At 30.7% G+C, this 21,675-nt stretch overlaps 1 protein-coding gene across 1 annotated transcript in view; it reads right to left on the reverse strand.

Moving 5' to 3' along the window:
- Positions 1-154: 154 nt before the first annotated feature.
- LOC105623823 (protein split ends) overlaps positions 155-21,675 on the reverse strand; it is a 30,760-nt gene continuing 9,239 nt past the window's right edge. Inside the window, exons 2-8 of the mRNA XM_012205199.1 lie at positions 6,586-6,648; positions 5,394-5,461; positions 3,556-3,673; positions 1,385-1,553; positions 1,126-1,268; positions 590-720; positions 155-506 (exon numbers count right to left, since the gene is read on the reverse strand). Of these exons, the coding sequence (XP_012060589.1) occupies positions 155-506; positions 590-720; positions 1,126-1,268; positions 1,385-1,553; positions 3,556-3,673; positions 5,394-5,461; positions 6,586-6,648 (1,044 nt within the window). The remainder of the gene's footprint in view (positions 507-589; positions 721-1,125; positions 1,269-1,384; positions 1,554-3,555; positions 3,674-5,393; positions 5,462-6,585; positions 6,649-21,675) is intronic.

Genomic DNA, 21,675 nt, shown 5'->3' on the forward strand with positions numbered 1-21,675 from the left:
TATATATATATATATATATATATATATATATATATATATATATATATATAAGATATAAGATATCGAAAAAACTGTCAGTCTTTGAAAGCTCTTTAGAACAGCTGCATTATGTTCGATGTCATGAGACTTTTATTCTATCAGTCAAACCTTACTTTTAGTCCGTCAAAAGAGGAACTTCCTCGGCTTCCTTTCGCCGTGCTTTTGTTTCTTTCTTCGCTCTCTTCTTCTCTTCCTTCGCCAGCTTCTTGGCTTCCTTCTGTCTAGTTTTTTCAGCCTTCTCTTCTTCCTTCTGTCGGGCCTTCTCTGCTTTTTCGCGTTCCTTCTCCTGTTCCTTTTCTTTCTTTGACTTCTGCACCTCTTGGACCACCGACACCTTCGGCATTGTCATTGGTCGTTTAGACATGGCGCGGTTGCACGACGATGCCGATGATGCCGACGATGTAATAGCGGATATGCTTCTTGAGCTCGGCGGTATATCCATCTGTGTCACAATCTTGTGAGCACATCTGTAAACGCGTCAATTGCGTCACGAATCTGTCGCTTGGCGAATCTCTCGGTCGATTGCTGAAATTGACGATTGCAAAGATACCTGATTCTAGTGGAGGCTTTACCAGCACGATAATCCCTCTGGAATTCACGGATGGGGGGCAATCGGCGTTCCCGATTTTCCCGCAAATTTTCCTCCTCTTCGGGGATTTGTTGAATAGGATCTTGGTATGACTACAAATTTTCATAAATTAATTATTCCGCCGATTTACATATACATATATGAAAAAAAAACCGATTTTGCTGAAGTATAATCTAAACATTTAGTGAAGTATACCTTATACATTCGAAAATAATTTTATTTAAAAATTAGAAAGTCCAAACATTAGAATGTCAACATTTTTTATAACATTGCTCATCCTGTTTGAATTTTTAATTGTTTATTAGTTTAATTAATTTTTTTTTACAAATTATTTTTAAATTTGTATCTAAATTTCTAACGTCAGCAAAATTCTTTCCATATATTCTAGAAAATTTATTTTGAAAAATATAGCATTCTCGAAATCGGATTATCATACTTACTTTATATAAAAAAATATGAAATGTATTTTACATCGAATATTATGATAAGCTACTAACTTGAATTCGCATTTTCATTGATTGCGTCTGGGAACGTCTGAGAGTGGCGCCTGTGGGTTGTCGTATCCTCGTTGCCCTAGTCGGTTTGCTGAGAGAGATGCTACGCGCGGTCGAGGAAGTTGCCGAAGAAACGGAAGACACTCCTACGTGAATTGAAATTTGAAAGTAGTATATTTCTTTGTAGTATATCCTTTATAATATATTTAAATCTTCATAGTAATTTGTATATTATTAGCAATTTATGAAGACTATTACAAACCAGAAACTGATGACGAACCGCTGGCCATCGAGTATAAAGAGGCAGAGGCTGGTACACTTCTAGTAGTTGCGGTTCCCCACCTGCTAGCAGATCTAGACATACCGGCTCCTGTGCCCATGTTATATTCTGACGAGCTTTGAGGGAATATCCAAGATTTACCCGGCAAATACTATAAGTTAAAATTATTGTAAATATCGGAAGTCAAGAAATCACAGAGATATCACAATTTTACTAAATACATTGCATGAGTTTTTTTCTAAATTTAATGAAATTGAATAATGATATGAGTTTTCTTTGATTGATTAATTGGAAACAATAAACGATAACAGAAAAAATTAAAACGATAGCAGAAATAAACTTGTAGCCAAAAGTAACTCATAAAATAGAAAAGAATACAGATTATATAGAGTAAAAGTAAGGTGGAAAGAAGCTAGCTCGCGATAACAGCGCACAACATGGCCAAAGAGTAAACTTGTACCTATTCTCAAGTCATTATCGACAATTGAGAAAACAAACTTCGAGAAAGCGCTTTTTTCAACAAAAATGATTTTACAATGCATAATCGATTTGTATTTCTTCTAGCGAAATAATCTAGAATGGTTATAATAATAAGTCTATAAAACAAAATTTCGGTAAATCTTTAGATTAAGGGATCTTCCCTCCTTGACCTTGACATGTTCTGACTCTGAATAATCTCCAACAAGTTTTAACCGTCGCTAAAAAGCCTTCATTAAAAAGTTATTAACAAAAAAAACGTATACAATATCTCTTTAAGAAAAAACGTATACAATATCTCTTTTTCACTATATAAAACAGAAATTTTGTGCTTTAAAGTATATTTTACAACTTTCCACAAGAAATGACTCCTATTCCACCTCCTCTTCCTTGCTTGGAGGCGCACGACTTTCATACTTTCTTATATAATTTTTGTTCTTAGAACAGAAAATGTTTTCCTGTTTTACTCTGTATACATGGTTTACGATACATAGTTTGGTTAGGATTAAGTTATTATATATTATATCTATGGGTAATAACCTAACCTAATCCTAACCTTCCCCTAAACTATATATTTACACAAATTTTCTGCTAAAGCAGTGAACTTGCTTGGAAGGTCTGTGCGCCACTAAGCAATAGGACAGGTGGAGTGCAGTAAGTGTATATAGTTTAGAACAGTTTCTGATCTTATATAGCCGAAATAAGACGTTATTTTTCAAACTTTTTTTTGTTAATAACTTTTTAATAAAGAACGAGCGACGACTAAAACTTATTGAAGGTCACTCAGGATATCAAGGTCAAGGTTATTGGAGGAGGGATCCCATAGTCTAAAGATTTATCCAGATTTCTTGCCAGAATTAGGAATTGTGATATAAAACATTATAAAGACATGATGTCTTAAAAAAATGTTTTAATGACGTCTTTTCAGTTGAAACTTGACTTAAATAACGTAACGAAAGTAACATAATGTCAATGTTATATTTTCGCACTCCACAATATAACTATTATGTAACGCTATGTATTATATTACATTTATTATTATATTGTAGAGTTTTATTAAATTATAATATTGAAATTATAATATTGATGTTACTTTCAGTTTATGTTGCGTATTCTAGACATGTTTTAGACATGTTTGATGCTCTCTGGATATGATATACTGGAATGAAAATTTATTTATAAAAGTTACATTTTTGTGAGTATAAATTATTTTATATTTAAAGAATAATTAGCAACATGCCGAAACACATAGTGTGTTTTGACAGTTAATCGTACGTAAAAAAAGATGGTACGCGCGTCATGAATGATATCTAGAATGCGGCACAATATTTTCAGCAATTTCGATTTATCGAGGTTGTTTTTTAATTTGTTACACAAATTCTGTGTTACACAAATTTGCCATATTTGCCATATTTGCCATATTTAAGAATTTCGCTCAATTAGCAGTGATTTCGTCACGATCATGTGGTGAGTGTGAAATTTATTGATTTGTATGCACGAATGAAACAAAGTTGTAGGGAAACGGTGTAAAATTAAAGTATAATATTAAAAATAGCGTGTAAAAATAAATTCAAGAAATTTTTTAAATGCTAAAGGATGTAAACGAGGGACAAGTAATTAACGTGTGTATCCAAATACAAAAAATCTGAGATGAAACGGGTACTATTATCACTTACATCACGCGGAGGAATGTAAGTCTGCTTCAATCGTAGGATTTTCGCTCTGCATATAACGCATCTCAGTGGCAAAAGCCTCTGAGACACCGCCATTTGTATCGTCTTGACGAAGCAGCGTCTGCAAAACAGTGAAAACAGTTATGAAGCCGAAATAAATAAAGCCAAAATTAAAAGAAATCTTCTAAAATGTAAAATAGATTAAATATAGTCGCAACACTAACGTGAAAAATAATTATTGCCTATTTTCATTGTAATAAAAAGAAAATACACATACGCATATACGCACACAGAGTGCATTTGAACAGGTCATTCTAGAAATCCTATAAGTAAAAAAGTCTAATCTTTGGAGAATTAAAAACCAATCTAGTTTTTATAACTGTAGTACTAAATACCAATTAAAGAGATAGAACATTAATTTCATACAACAATGTAAATGTAATATAATGTACGTGTTATTACATAACAGTTACATTAGTAGAATGTAAAATTACAAGTGTAATATTACTGTATTAATTTTAATTAATATTTACAGGATAAAAAACATTAAAAACATTAAAAGTAAAAAAATGCATTAATATCTTATACATTCAGTAAATAAAACACTTTTAAATTTTATTTTTAAAAAACTAGTGTGCGTGTATGTGAAAATATTGATTTCTGTAAAGTCAATATTTCTATAGAAAATAACCATTTTTGTGTATATAACAATTTTTTAAATTAGGAAATTCTGTAAATGTAATGAAAGATTCCTAAAAATGTTATAAAATAGCAGTTAAAAAAAATATTTAACCTTATATTATCAAAAAACACATAATATAGAAAAGTAAATACGTGACATTGAATTCCAATGTGCTAAAGCGATTTATTATTGAGTGTACTTTTACAGAATATGGTAGAGAAAGAAAAACACAAGATCACTATTTCTTATGTGAATGTGACAGAGAATAGATTTTAAGATTTGTAGATCTAATATCTAGGAAAGAAATGTTTGATTATTGTTTGAAAGAAAATTGTGTATCTATCTACCTTCCCTAATTTTGAACTATCTCCTAACAGGGTTGGAAAGTTAACTTTTTTTTTTTAACTAAGTTAAGTTAAAGTTAACAACCTTGAAAAGAATTTAAGTTAGTTAAGATACAAGTTAATTTCTAATTAATTGAATTAAAAGTTAATTAGCTAAGTTAATAAAAAAAAGTAATTGAAAAGTTAAAAGTTAAATTTGTTTTTTTTTATTTTTTATTCCAAGATTCCAGGGTTTCAGTCTTACAAAATGAATCCTTCTGCACTGAACAGCCATTGAGCCGAAGATAGTATTGATATTATATTTTAATAATAAGCAATAATAGATTTCAACCTATCAAAAACTAGATAAATCGAAATACACGGTTTCTGACAGATTGAAATCTGAGACTTGATTGTGTAATTTGAAATGAGGTGAAAATCATAAAAATGAGCAAATTCACTATAATATTTATAATTTCAATGGTTAACACCTAATAAATTTGCTCTCTTTTACAATTTTTATGTCATTTTAAGCTATCGCTATTACCGCGTATTATGTCTGAGACTTAAAAAAAATAAATAAAAATAAATAGTTATGGATAAAATGTAACTAAATAAAGTTAAAAAGTTAAGAGTCTAAAATGTAACTAAGTTAAGTTAAAATTAATTAACTTTTTAACTTAACTTTTATCTTTTTAACTTAGCACTACCCAACCCTGCCTCCTAATATCGCAATTTCAATAAAACTTAACTTATAGGATTACTGAAAAATTAATAAATTCATTTAAAATACTTAGACGCGCAAATCTACGCTTACATTAAGCTCATTTACTCACCTGCAAACTACTCGATGCCCACATGGCGCAGTCTGCATCGTCGCCCTCGCATTCACACATATGACGCACTGGAAAAAAAAATAAAGAGGCGCATTGATTGAACGCATGCGAATACGTTGAACGGTAATCTTTATTGGTAATCTTTATTGGTAATCACATATATGTTAATACTAGGAAAATTATCCCTTATTGGGAAAAAATCGCGGAAGAGCAAAAAGAAAAGATCATACAGCCGCTTTTATTCATGTTCATCACGAAGCTGACTTTTATTTTATTTACATAGTTTTTACGCGCTTACATGTGTAATGTCATTAAATCCCAGAACGCTGTAACACGTTGTTGTTTAGCAATCGGGATGGCTGCCGCGATAGGCTGTCATAATCGACTTAACGTAATTAGGCGTCACTTTAATCGAAATATTAATAACTCGAGACAAGAGAGTGGGCGAACATGTTAGAAATCGAAGGGTTGCAACCGCCACTTTGTCATCGTCGTTAATCGACTTTTGCGATCGACTGGGCGGCCAATTCGTTCGGAAATTGCGACTTTTCCGGATGACCGACTATATTTTGCACGATACAGATACTCTGTTATTTTCTTCATCATGTAGCCTAATGATCCAATCTAGCGTAACATTACGCAACGAACCGAGAAGATAGATACAATATCTTTAGTATTCTACAGAATTATATAATGTTTATATTAATATAGACTATAATTTATAAAATGTGCGTTTATTTTTTAAAATATCTTGTAAATTTTATGAATGTATAATTTGAAGTATATTTTATGGTAGGCACGAAGACTTTGATGTAATCTTTCAAAAAATATGCTTTGTATATTTATAAATAAAATGAATATATAAAAATGAATTTCATAATAATATAGATATCGATAAAAATATATGTTAGATATAGAGAAGACAAAAACATACACAATCAATCTTAAAGAATCTCAAAGTGTAGGATTAACAGAAAAAAATAACGACTGTATTAATCGATGCCAATTGAGATGGAAAGAGTTAGTTTCTTTTTATATCTATGATAAAGTCGATTAGGAGAAAAAGAAATTTCACTATTCAATTTCATTTCATCATTTCAGAATAGTCAATTAGACAACTTATAACTTGCAAATATCGCTTTAAGAAAATATGTGTTCTTATTCGTGCTATCACTTTCGATTCGTTTCTTACCTCATCTTCCTGTGAAGATGCCAACTCTGGTTCGTTTTCTTCTAGTTTTGTGAGCAATTTGTCCTGAAAAAGAAAAACAATTTCTTTTATAGTGATATTATATAAACAAATGTAATTTAATTTTGGTCCGACAATAAAAATGTCTGTCAACACGCTATTGTAAGACTGTCACTAAGAGTCTGAATTTTTTTTAGGAAGAGGACAGAGATTATTGTTAGTGTTTATGTCGATATTCATAGTATTAAAAAAAAAGATATACGCAGGATTATTCTTGTCCTCATGTGTATATTCTATGTTAATTGTCTCTTATTGTTAGCAGTTTCTATTGCTATAAATTGCTATCCAAAAGATAGCAATTTATTATTGCAAAAATTTATATTGTAATATCCGTAAGTATTTTTATTATTTGAAAGAAGTAATAAACACATTAAATACATTTAAAAAAAAAGTTACCGAATCTCGAATGCGAAACCGATTCGCCGAAGCAATCGTTAAATTTTACAGATTTTAAAAAATATATAACTCTAATAACTCGAATAACGAGAATAAAACCGCACAATGACGCTGTGACAATCGTGTCACATATATTTGGTTTTGGCTTTAAGAATCACTAAAAAAATTGGCATCGAAAAACTCGATGAATACTTCTGGTATTTTTTTTGTGAGATAAAAATTACTATAATTTAATTTTAAATTATAATTATTTCAGTGCTAACTGTACAAGTCCTTACTGTCATAGCACTTTGCATTGTATGACACCTATGATTCCATTCGAGTTATGTATTTTAAAAATCTGTAAAATTTAACGATCGCTTCGGCGAATCAGTTTCGGTAACTTTTTTTTTAAGAACACACAAAGATTAAGACTGTAGGATTTACTGATTTTAAATGTTTATAATTAAAAAATTATTATTTCTCCTCGATATTCTGGTATTAGAATTTTCATTTTAAAATGATCTCAGAAATTTACACTTAAGCGTTGTTAAATATTTACGGGGATACCCTGTATATTTTTTTTAAATATATAATTATTATTTAAAATATAATTATTATTACTAACATTATAAGATAATAAGTATAGAGAAACAGAATTTTTAATTATGATTATTTTATCGTGTAATTATAATCACAAATACTACACTTTCCTCTCAAATGTAGAAAAAAAATCTTTTGCTCTCTCTTCTAGAAATAAGAACATTATTTTCGCACAAATAAAAAGTTCTTTTGTTCTCGAGCTAACGATGTGAAAAGTTTCACAAACCGGAAGCGCAATAATTAAAACAACTTTATAATATCGCATCAATTTTTATCTAACATAACATGTTACGGTTAGCATTACCAGTTAGCATTAAACATGAAGAAAAGTAGATCGTTATGCTCACGAGATAAAGGCATGAGAACAACTACAAAATGATCAGCTACTGCTGATTCCTGCCAGTTTCCTCTCGAATCTGGCGTAAGACGATACAGTAAAAGGCTCCCAAGTGCAGTGCGTCATTTGAAACTTTCGGGTGCTCGACAATGCTCCCATCTTTTCTCGTGCCTATGCTCTGTCATTTGTATATTGTTCGAAGAGGTAAATTATTATCAATGTGCAAATTTGTTTGATATTTTTTCTAATTTTCGCGAGTGCCAGTTATTTTGAAATTTCATGAATGTTGTAAAGTAATTAAATGCATATTAATATTTCTCTAATACTCTTCTCAATAATTATATTTGATAATCTTGTGTATGTACTAATATTTTGTTATACAATTATATTCTCCTATATAATTTATCAAAACGTGCAATTAACTCAGAAGAAGATATACGAGTGAGAGTCAGATGTAAGAAACAGTGTTTGTATATATGTATATATATTTAACGTAAAAATACTCTTCAAATCAAACAAATCAATTTCGGATCAAAATTAGATCATGCAATTATTCGCATGAATTTTTCATACAAACGGCGCATGATTGTGTTAAGCGCAATTCCGTTTCATTAATTATAGGCGACCGTACATGTGCCGGCGTGATTTATACTAATGATGTTAATGAGTAATAAAAGTGCCACAAATGCAACTGGACTCTGGTGGTAATTAGCAATGATGGATGATTCGTTAAACAAGAAATTAACGAATTTGGCAAACATGCTATTTCGTAACAGGAGCATTTGTTTTCGTAATATGTCCGACTGCGCAAGCGAATAATTGACTATTTAATATTAAATAATTATTTTTTTTAATATTTTGGACCCTGTTTCTGTTTTTGTACTCTATCAATCGATCAAATCTTGATTAGTTATTTTAATTGTAAATAGCCGGTGTGACCATATTCGGCACGGTGCATCGCTTCTTATGGTTCTCATCCAACCGGAACGGACAAGATCGCTTGAGAAATTTAATATAATTTGAAATCAGGTAATCAGGACGCGTAACGCATTCTATACGGAAAATACATTCACGCGGTTAGTTGTACGCTACGATAAATTTCTGATACGGCGGTACGCCACGTGGCATCCTTTCTTGAGATAATTCGAGCCTTCCACAGCAGAATTAAAGTGCGGGCCCTTTTTTTTATATTGCAAGTCGTCCGGTGTAACTAGTGCGAGAATCGAGGACGTGCATGCTTTCACCTGACTTAAAGTTAAAGGTCGTCGTTGACAACTATTATATCCAGTGACCCCTTAAACTTAATAGCAATTTAATACAACGCACCGCAAAATTCATTTCATGTACGAGTCTTAAACAATATAATTTATGAGTTGCACGATATTTTGAAATGCCTCTTTCTCTCTTTCTTGCATTAGTCTTTCCATTCGGCTGCTCATATGTATGTTTGATTTCTTACTATATTAATTATTTTTCTTTTCATTACGCTCTTTATTTGTTTCTGTTTGTATCTTATATTTTTTATTATCGCTTTATTTTATTTTATTTTTATTTATCTCCTTTGTTTTTTTTATTTATAATTTATGAATTATTTATATTATTTTTAATTGTAGAAATTAAATATCAAAAAATAAATCGAAAGAATTTTATTTTTTGTATTTATAATTTTATATGTATTATTTTGTATACGATAAAACGTCCGGAAAGTCAAGAGTTCTAGATTCAAACCTTGACTGATTGTGAAATGTAGGATATTTATCGCAATAAATAAATTGTTTTTTACACTGTTTTAAGAGGTTTATTGCTATTGTTATTAAATTGACGATCAATATGATTTATGATGTTATTTCCAGCTTTAATTTATAATTGAGTTTTAAGTCCAACAAATCGAATCGGCGCGCATTTTATAAAAGGAAACGTATTTGCAGATTTGCATATGAATATTATTAAGCTAATATTTTTAATCAATCTTTAGCCGAAAATTGTGATTTCTTTTCTCTTATATTATTTTTCCTATTCTACGTTATTTTTCTTTATACGTTTTATTTCGATTATCTGTATATTCTTATGAAAAAAAGTTATTCATTTGACTAAATTAATTGTTTATTTAACTAAATTAATTTAGTGACAACTTTAGACTCTTTCCTTCATTGAAGAACATATATATCTAAATCAAATATAATAGGTAGATTTAAATACATATTATATGTTCATATATTCTTCATATCTCAAAAGAAATAAAGGTAAATTATATTAAATCAATTAATAGAAATAAACTATCTTCGGCTAAAATGGATCTTAAATATTTCAGAATGAATTTATTATACATTTCTAATTCTGCAAACCGTGAAATCTTTCGGTCTCTTGGAAACGCAATCATGAACAAAACTAGAATAGTAATATCACATATTAATTATTAAATTGACATAATTTTTTATACTAATAAGCATCTTAAAAAAATATTAATAATTTGATGTTAATGTAAGTATCTTTAAGCACTATAAATAATTTAATTTATTGCAAAAAATATTACGTTAGCCGCAGGAATTGATTAATTTAGTCAAATAAACTATTTTTTTCTCGATATAAACAATTTCCTGAAAGAAAGGATATTAATCTTCTGTGTAAACGAAGATCATTTACATCCAGACAATTTTTTAATTAAATTAAATTAAAGACATCATACGTAGAAAAATTTTAGTTGTAATCGTAAGACCATAAGAATATCGCCTAATTACAATCAAGCGTTTTAAAACGTGAAAGATTGCAATTTTGATGATTTGGTGATTGATTTATTTGTAATTTTACGACTAAAATTTTAATATGCGTAATGGCCTTTATGAATATTTTGAAAATAAGTGAGTCGGGCCGTTCTCCTAAAAAAACTTGCGGAGTGTAATTAACACTGTAGACTATAGACTAATTTAAGCTATGTCTAGAGACGGTAGGTTTAGGGGAGGAGGGAGGCGGAATTTTTTTTAAAGAAGTTATAAAATATAACTACCATTTTTTGTTAGACGCGAATGATTAAGAAAATTATCCAACAATTATTAGATTCGAATTTCACGATTTTCGGTCGGTATTCATATCCGTTCTTATTTCAAGATTGTCTCACGTAATATCTTACGATGCTAATACGACTCTCTGATTAGAGACCATCATTACCAGGGATGCAATTTCAGAGATCTTGATGATCTAGAAGTGACGCTAGATATTGAATATTAGCACATTTGCATCTTGGTGCACATTTGCATCTTGGTGCACATTTGCGCACACTAAAAGAAATATCAGCGTTCGAATGCAAAATATCTCACGAACAAGATTTTCTTATTCTGTATTTCCTGTATGAATGTAAATATTATATCTTGAATTTTTCTTTGTATGATGATGTCAAACTGTTTAGGTCAAAGGTCCTTGTTTGTAGGACGAGTGAAAAACTAGCATTATTATGTATTGCAGCAGAGCTTAATCACGAAACTGATTATAATTGTACAATTAATGAAAAAAGCACGTAAAGTTTAAATGTAAAAAATAAAATGTACACATGCATACTATATACGTAATAAAAAAAAGATTCCTGCAAAGATAAAAGTAGCTTAGAAAATTAAGCTACTTCTATCCTTGCAGAAATCTTTTTTTTCTTATTCGTTATATATATGAACACATGATTGTTGGAGAATTGAATGGGAGCGGCAAGAATTTTACTGCAAAGGGATAACAAAAACTTTAATCCAATCCTGATAGGGTTAGAGAAAGGTGTCCGTGAAAACCTGTGATTGCTGCGTTATTTCTCGCTAAACGGATGTTCGAAATCCAAACGCGAACATAAATGACCATGCATATCGTATAAATAAGAAAATGATCTTTTTCGAACTTTGTACTATTTTTATTATAAGTAAAATACATTTTAATGATTAGATTTTATTGATTTATTCAAAAATTACGCATTTTTAAATATATCGTACTCACATTTTGATTTATATTTGCAAAAATAAAATATTTGAACAAATAGATTTGTAAAATTATGTGCAAATCTTTCATTTGAAATAGCTAAGAAAATTACATGAATTTTTTAAAATCATTTAATCCATTTTAAGAAAACACGTCGAACACGTTAACGAGCCACATATAGACTAAAAAAAATGTATATACGGTGAAGATTAATAAACTCTTTATCTATCTTTCTCTAGGATTGTCACGTTAAAAGATATTGTGGTCTTTGTTTCGGCGATACCGCAAACATTCCCACTGTTCGAAGAATAGCGCCGTGTGAAATGTATTCTCGATGCAGCGTCATCAAACCGGTGCAAATCACGAAGGCGCATAGTTGTTGCTTAGTAATGTTGATTATGTCGATAATAAAAAGTGTCTAACGTTTTGCTGTAACGGTTGTGCATAAGACGATGACCGACATTGCAAAAGTCCAATCTCTATATTATCCCCGTTCACCTGCTAACGGTTTGTTAGAAAAGATAACGTTTCTCCGATCATAAAAATTTCTTTCACGAACAGATCCTGTGGTAGCGTCAATCCTCGCGTTGATATAATCATTGGTCACGATTTTCTGCGGTAGAATGTTTTGAGCGTGAGCAGCCAGGTATAAAAAAGCATCGTGAATTATCATGACGAAAGTGTAAACGGTGACCTATTTCTCAAGAGGCTACTTGAAAATATATTTAATTATCCCGTTACGCAATCGTGAAATAAATCCTCACACTCCAAGTCGTAAATTATATTTAGAGGCTTTCACTAATCGTAAAAATTGTTTGTTCTGCCTTGATCATTCAAGTGTGTTACATACAGTTTTGCAACCAGTAAATATCATGAGTTAAAATTTGGATTTCAAACATTTGCTGTACCGTCGAGTAATAATAATATTTATTTATTATTTATTTATTTTTGATAATGTGAATACTTAAAAAATATTTTTTCATAAATTATAAAAATTGTTGTTCGATTATAAATTTTCGTAAAAAGTCATTCTTTTCAATGCTCTAGCGCTCGCTGGGTATAACGGGCTGCGAAGTGCAAGCGGACAAGCAAACTCGACAGCCACTTAACGTTTTCCGTGCAAGCTTAATTACATCGGAACACGACATCACGTGCGTTGTCCAAGTAGAAAAAACAGCAAATTATTCTTATGTTTTCCTTGACGTTGTATTGATACACGCTATTAAACAACGAGATATATTGAATTGGAACAAAAGTTCGTAGCATTACTTTATTTGCATCATGTTTTTAAAAAAATTTTGACAATTTGTTAGAGTAAAATTTTAGTTTTAAAAATATATTTCTTGAATTGCGAAACAATGATTCTTAACGGAATTATGAGAAATCAAAGGCAAAACGCTTCTTTTATATAATTCGCGATAACTCAGTAATAAGAGATCCAGAGCATTTAAAAAAACAATTTTATTTTTAAAACAATTTTAACAAAATCTTTAAATTATTGTGTTAAAAAGTCGAAAATTTTCTCAATTTTTTTGGGGAGGGGGGGGGGGGTACGTGACAAACCCACAAAGTGAGAAGAAAATTTCCCATTTTATTCAACTCATATTTTCAGTATGAAAAAATTATCAAACTTACAAAAACTTAAAAGACATAATAACCGTGAAAGTAAAGATTAAAATTAATAAATCCTTAAAATCCTTTTCTAATTTAAATTTCGTGCATTTTTAATGAAATTAGAGCTGTTTGAATTTTTTGTAATGTTACGAACTTAAGTTCTAATCCAATAGATACAAGATGCTTTGGTGTGTTTCTTCTTGAGTTTATACTTCACATGGAAGTTACGACATTCATTGTTCGATTAACTCATTTGAGTACAATAGCTCAATCAGAATTTAATCAGAAATAGATTCTACTGGAAAAAACGATTTTACTGAATGATTTAAAATTTTACTGAATACAGAAAATAATTTTATTAAATCATCAAAATAATTATGTTGGAAAATAAGAAATAATGAGCAATGCTGCAAAAAATTTTTATATTCTAGCAATCAGAAAAAAATATTTTGATGCTTAAACAAAATTATTTTCAGATCTGTATCCAACAAAATTTTAAATCTTTCAACAAAATTATTGTTTCTTTTGTGTAGATTATTAAAATATTAATGATTGAAAGAGACGGTAATTCCCCTTGACAAAGAAGCGTATCTTAATCTAGAGCTGACGTGGATCTGTGGCCCGGTCTCACCAACTCCGATTAAGCTATTCGGTCGATTAAATTTCAGTATTGCCAACTGCAAAACTAAAAACATAACCTAATTTTCTGGCAGCTGTGAAAAATGATGTGATAATAACAGCATAAGTCCTTTTTAATGGCAAATTTCTCAATCGCGAATCAGCCGAGAGTATTACTAGTAGTAGAGTATATACTAGTTTATGAGTATTCGGTATTTCGCCAGAAAAGGATTTTTTTAAATCTTGCAATTGGCAATATTTAATCGGCCAATTAAGTTATCGAAATTAGTAAGACCGGCCTTATTAGACTCATTCAATTATAAATTTCTTTGTCAAGAATGAATTTCTTTGTCAACAATTCAATTTTCTTTAAGCTATATTTGCAACTTTAGATTATTTTTATTAAAAGTATATTTTTTATTAAAATATACTTACTAATAAATAGTCTATTCATTTTTTATGTCATTTTGATTAATAAATGATTGCATAGCGCGCATTTACACTGCGAAATTACAGGCGATTTATTTCAGATCAGATCACCAAAAACTGAATTCTACCAGGTCAAGTTATCTCTCTTAAGTATTTACAAGAGCAAAGGACCTAAATAATTTAGGCCAAATTTAGGTTATAGGTTGCGACCTAAATTCATGGTATAAACAGCCATTGTAGTAGCCATTGTATATACCAACTTTGCATACATTGGCTAAATATTGAGCTACGTTCAATATAAATAATTATGTATGGTATTGTTACTGTTGCTGTAGGTGTATAAAAACTCCTATAATATATTTTACATATATTTATTAATTTATTGGCGTTGGCAAACATTGGAAGTGCCTTTATACATTCACGATATTAGTAACTATTAACTATTGGCAACTCCAGAGGATTAAATGAAATGAACACAAAGGAAATTAACACAGTTAGGAAACACAGCTAGAAATATATTTACCTTTTATATAAATATAAGTGCTTTCGCGTGTCCGCGAAACCGAGCAATGTTCCTGGCTGTGTTCCGCGTGCAAACATTTTGCACGACGAGGGGAACTAAAGGGATTCTTCGATAGGGTGAGTATCGCGCACCGACAATCTCCGTCGGCCATACGACACGCGACATAACGTGACCATCGCTAGGTTCAATGACGACGACCGCGGCGATTGGTCGAGGCCGACCGTCGTTGTCGTTAGCTTTATGCACAATTTAATACAGAAGACAGAAACGTAGAGGGTTGAGCCAATAGGGCTTTTGAAATATATTATGTGCTGACGATATTTATCAAATGGATTTTTTAACCTGGCTGAATCAATTGAAAAATAAAAGTACCATAAACTGAATTTAATATTTGCTATTTGTAATCCTTCAATTGAAGAATACATACATCTTATATGATCGCGAGATTGAAATTGATTAGTTCATCAAATTTCCGTTAAAGGTATTATCTCGTCACTTTTGTTACAGGGGACACTATATTGCATCTGACTCTGCTTCCGACCGGTACGTGCTTCTATTGCTGCCCCATCCAATTGAATCGGGACGTCCAATTTCTATTGTATACCAGGTACATGTGCATGAATCAGAATTACTGTTCACGCAATAATGTACCTATTCCACAAACGCTTTAATTGTAATTTAATATCCTACGTTACCTATCGTTATATTAAGACTAAGGATATTAAACGGAATTAATAATAATTATGTTTAGATAATTATGTTAGAAATTTTGTTTATCTATTAGTTTTGTTTAGAAAGATGTAAGCTAGATCGTTAATTAATCATTAATTAGAATTTGAAAATTAGTTTTCTGATAGTCCGCAAAACAACGAATCATCATCGATTATATTAAATTCCACAAATTTTGCGCATCATAGCACATTTTTCTTGCATTAATTTCTTGCATTTATTTTTCTTGCGTTTCGCATTAATCTACGACAGGCGGAATCCAACGTATCCGAATGTATTGGATTTTAATGATGTCACAACACTGCGAAAGAGTAATTTCAACGATGAACACCCGACTATTATTTACATTCACGGATACAGCGACAGTAGTTCAGGAAAAGGTCCCATTAGTATACGAAATGGTATGTACCTTATAAATATCCAAAACCGATAAGCAGCATGTCGCATACAAAGTTATTGTTCGCGGAAAAGGCTTTGACATAAATGCATAAGGAAAAATAGCGTTCTGCCAAACTCGACAGCGCTTCACTCACGGAAAAAGTTTTAAGAATATCTGAAAAATTTGTGAAATAAATTTGAATTTGTTTCACGAAACTTCGATGATGATGATAAATGTATGTGGCCATTTTCAGCTTCTTGGTAGGCACGTGATGCTACAGCGACGTATCGCTCTGAATGCGAAAACAGCTTCTTAAAAATCATCGCCATGCTTTCGTTTTTCTTTCCGCTCGTAAAGTTCATGGTGAGCGAATAGGCTAAATCCATTAGTAACTACATGATCTACTTTGCTAAACCTCATGAGACTGTCAGAATGACGAATAGTGGACATAACTTACACAGTAAATTGTGAAGTTTTCCACTCTTCAGCGCACAAATTGATCCAATTCAATTTTTAGTGGTCCCAAAGGAATTGTCTTTGTTTATTTCTTGTTTAAAAAAAATCTATTTCTTGTTCATTTGATTGTTTTTTAAAAATCCCGTTTATGGTCAAGTTATCAAGAGAACGATGATTTTTTTTTCTTTTTGAATGATATATTTCTTATGTGTAGAAAGGCTGTAATATTTTAAAATTATTTATTTTTCTATTATTTAATAATTTATATTAAAAATTTGATATATAGTTTTATGATATAAAAATTATCTTTTGTTTCAGCTTTGAAAAATAGCGGCTTAAAACCGCTTTGTTTATTTGATTAAAAAAGAGGAATTTTACTTTCTGCTTGTTTGGTTTCCTTTTAATTTTTATAAACACGGTTTACATTATCGAGTGAAGCGATTGAACGATCCCTTTTTTATCTTTTTTTATATGTACAAAGATTTTAATTTTTCAGAGTTTTTGTTTCTACAGTTTCTCATTAATTTATAACAGTTTAATATATAGCTTTATAATTTAAACATTTATTTTATGAATCTAATTTACTCTTTGTTTCAGCTTATCTACGTCGTGGGCACTATAACGTGATATTGATAAACTGGCCTAAACTAGCAGTCTTACCATGGTACATAACAGCAGTGAGAAATGCCAAGGTTGTCGGACCTTACTTAGCACACATGATAAGTTGGCTCGACGCACAGAAAGCTGTATCTTTATCCAAAATTCATGTGATCGGCTTCAGTTTGGGCGCGGAAGTTGCTGGTTTTATGGGAAAAGCTTTGGCACCTCGAAAGGTTAGATACTGTAGAATCCGCTAATAACGATCATCACAGTTACACCGCATTGCACCGTTTGCTCGACTAATCGAAGGCCGCATTATCGGAACTGCATTAGTGCCAGGAGTTTCAATCGAGATGCGATATCGACGAGACCGACAGACTATATGTTAAATGTGTGTGTGTGTGTGTGTGTGTGTGTGTATTTGAGAAACGCGCTTTTAGATAGGTAGAATTACTGGATTGGACCCGGCTTATCCATTGTACATGAATACCGGTGAGGACGGTCACTTGACATGGGCCGACGCTGTCTTCGTTGATGTCATTCATACTGATGGCGGCAATTTTGGATTTCCAAATCCACTTGGTCACGTCGATTTTTACCCGAATGGTGGCGTGAGACGACAACCTGGCTGTGATTTGAAGAGCATCGTTCGCATGGGCTTCAGGAGACTCATAAATCAATACAGTGAGTAACTCATTACGATGTCGAGCACGCTTTCTCACTATTGTCGAGATCTTTCTTTCTCGAAATACCTCATTACCTCTTTTAACCCTCCAGAACTGACGGATGTATTGAATCCACTCAATTATATTCTTTATGTTACATCAACAAAACTTGAATTATTGTTATTAGATTGATGCAAATAAAGTGATGTTTTTCTGTATTACTAATAAGAACAGCCGTAATTTCATTAAAAATGAAATTTAAATTTAAAAAAGAATTTTAAAACTTGAAAATTTTATTTTCAAAAATTTACTATATTTTTTAGTTTATGTAATTTAGTTTATGTAGTTTGGTAATTTTTATACATACAGAATTATTAGCTGAAAAAATGAAAAATTTTCTTCTAACTTTGTAGGTCTATCGCGTTCCCAAACAAAACTAAGAAAATTTTTTACTATTATGAAAGCTTGAAGTTTTCTCTACAAAATCGTTTTTTAATAATGTTCCTACAATTTTTTGTTCCTGAGTTATTCGCGGATTAAAGTAAAAAAAAAAAAGAATTCTGACTTTGATTATTCATAACTTTGTTAAAAAACATTATATCGCAATAAAAAATATATAGATTTTGAAAACTGAAATTTTGCTCTATCGAAGTATAATCGCTAATTTTTTGAAAATGTAAAATATTGTATATTGGAAAATCATCATATATTATTGTATAATAAATTGCATATTATAATAAATCACATATTATAGAAAACCATCATTTTATTTGCTTTAATATTAAAATAAACTTAGCAATTCATTCTTTTTAATATAAGAGTTTCTTAAAATTTATTGATGCTTTTTAATTGACATATATTAAATCCAGTACATAAATATACTATAGAAATGTTTTACAAATGTTTATTTAGAGTACTCATTCAATAAATACTGAAAATATTGTCAAACATTAATAATATCTTCATAACATTTAAATGACACAATTATAAATGTTCTACGAACATGTATAGAATATTTTATATAATATTTTATACAATATTCTATGTATTTTTATATATGTCTGAATCATCTTATACATATTATAAAGTTGGTACACTATGTACATGCAATTTATTAACTGTATATTTTGAGAAACATTCTATGAATGTTCTTTTTATTACGGATATGAATTTCTCAATAGAATATTCTATGTATTTAGTCGGAATAAAAATTCGTAGCACTACGAATTATAAAATTCAAGCAGTAACTGTTCAAAATGAACGAAATTTAAATTTATAATAGGGTTTTTTAAAATAAGTAAACATGATAAAAATATAGTAATATTACTTTACTTCTATTCAATCCTAATATTCATAAAACATTCGTTTGAAATATTCCTACATTAGGAATTGGTATTTTATAAAAATATTCATAGAATATTTAGTGCTGTATTTGAGATGGGTCTCACAAACTCTATCAGTAACTGAAATATTACAAATTTTGGAGTCAACATTAGAGAGTTAATATTGCGTTTTGAAGCATCATCGTCACAAGTTTCGCTAAAAATAAATCATTGTTTTCTCTTTAGTTACCTGTGGACACAATCGAGCGTGGCGTTATTACGCGGAATCAGTAGAGAACCCTTATGGATTTCCTGCAAGTCGGTGCCCAAAATGGCGACCCGGGATCTTGGCAAATTGCGTGTGGAAACCTGAGGCTTACATGGGTTACGCAGCTGATACCAAGTATCGGGGCAAATTTTATTTAAGCACGAACTCACGGTCACCGTACGCCATGAATTTGACAAGTCACAAACTTGATAAATGAACGTTATCATACGTTAATCTTAATTTGGATGAACCAGATTAAGAGGCGAATGATTTTCGATCGCTTCTGCCAGGATAATTATCTTGGATAAAGACTTGACAGTGGGAAAATATAAAAAATATTTTTTGTAACTCTTATATATTTGCGAGAAAGCTTTTGTATTCCCGTTACTTCAGTATTCTCTATAAACGATTCATGGTCTCAATTAGTTACTTTTTTTTGGAGAATTACTAAAGTGACAATGGAAGTTTTTTCCTCAAAATAACAAACAAATAAACAGAATCCGTAATAGAACATTATTTGATATAGCAATAATATTGAAAAGTTCGAACTAAATTGTGATAAGTTAAAAAGAAAATACTAACTTGTACCGACTATTTTAATGTCAAACACTGTGATCTCGTGCCAGATAGCACGTTGTTTACAACATTTATCATTCTAACTTCTAACTCTAGCTTTAATTGTCAATGCTTTATGAGTAAACGTCAACATGACTATATAGTTATTATAGACTATACATTTATAACAGATGAAACATGTGACCGAGAATTTTGCAATAGCAGAACGTGATTTGCTGAAATACTATACGAATATTCACTTTTATGCCAAACGACATATGGAAAAAATAACTTCAAATTTTTGTAGGTATATATTTGATTTATATTTATATTACTAATATACATTGCCTCTTTTATGAGCGTGAAGAGTTATATACAAGCGTACAATACTAATCGCAAATAAATTGATATTGATTAATTAAATTTAATATCTATATCTTATAATAATGTTTTTATGTAGCGTGAAAAAGTATAGAAAGCTAAAATAAAATATCAGAATAAAAACGCTAATAATCGAGGAAGCAACTTGCAATTTTCGTGTTATTTCCTCTGCATCCTGCCTTCGAGATATGTAAATTTCAAGGCCAAAGAATTTTATTATTTTCCATCTTGGGTAATCGATGAGGAAACCTTTGGAATCATATACCCTTTGAACAAGAGGAGCACGTGCTCATATTAAAAATTACAAATGACAGCTTGAGGGAATATCAATGAAGAACCAGGCGCATGCAGAAAAAAGTTGGAAAAATTTAAAGGAATCCCGAATGAATCGCTTTGTATTGCTCTTATTCTACACCATTCTAGAATTATGAACGCAGTGATTCTCTCACGACTATTTTCTTATGTTTTTAAAGATTAATAACTAAATTAATATACGTCTCCGTTAATAATGTTTAAGAATTTTATCTCTTATAGATACCCATAGTTCGTCTTCTTAAGAAAATATGGTTCCGCGAAACTCGTTCAACTTCATAAAACTTGCTGGCCGAACTTAAGTTTCGAGACAAGTCAATTGCATGTCGTCGCTGAGAAAATTCTCTCTGCCGTTTTTAATGCTTATTAGACGAAGATAACTTTTCCCGTTCTTTTACGAAAGTAACTTTCTCGAAATATCTTGCGAAAGATTTCTAAAATCAGTTCACGATAACTCTTTAATTAAATTTTGTCAGTATGGTTGTATTATAAGTTCTTTTAAAGATATAACATGTCAGCGATTCTGAAAAACATGAAATGTGGACTATTGAAGTATATAGAATGAAACAATAACACTAGTTAGACGAACTGTAGACAGAACAATATAACATATTCAGTGCTCGGAATGCAATTTCAAGGATCGATAAGATGATTTATGTACGACAGAAACATTCCCTGACTCATCTGGAAGATAGCACCGTGACCTTTCACGATCGCGTACCGTCAAACTGCATTGTTCGATTTCGGAATACATTTCGTAGAATGAGCAATGAATGTAATCAAGCGTAGAAAGCGAAAAAATCGCGCATTGCCTTTTAAAGCGGAAAGAGAATTCCTTTCTCTCTCTCTCTCTCTCTCTCTNTCNCTCTCTATCTACTCTCTCTCTACTCGTACGTCTACTCTACTCTACTACTAC

Source organism: Atta cephalotes, assembly GCF_000143395.1.
Source record: "Atta cephalotes unplaced genomic scaffold scaffold00065, whole genome shotgun sequence".
NCBI classification, from domain to species: Eukaryota; Metazoa; Arthropoda; class Insecta; order Hymenoptera; family Formicidae; genus Atta; species Atta cephalotes.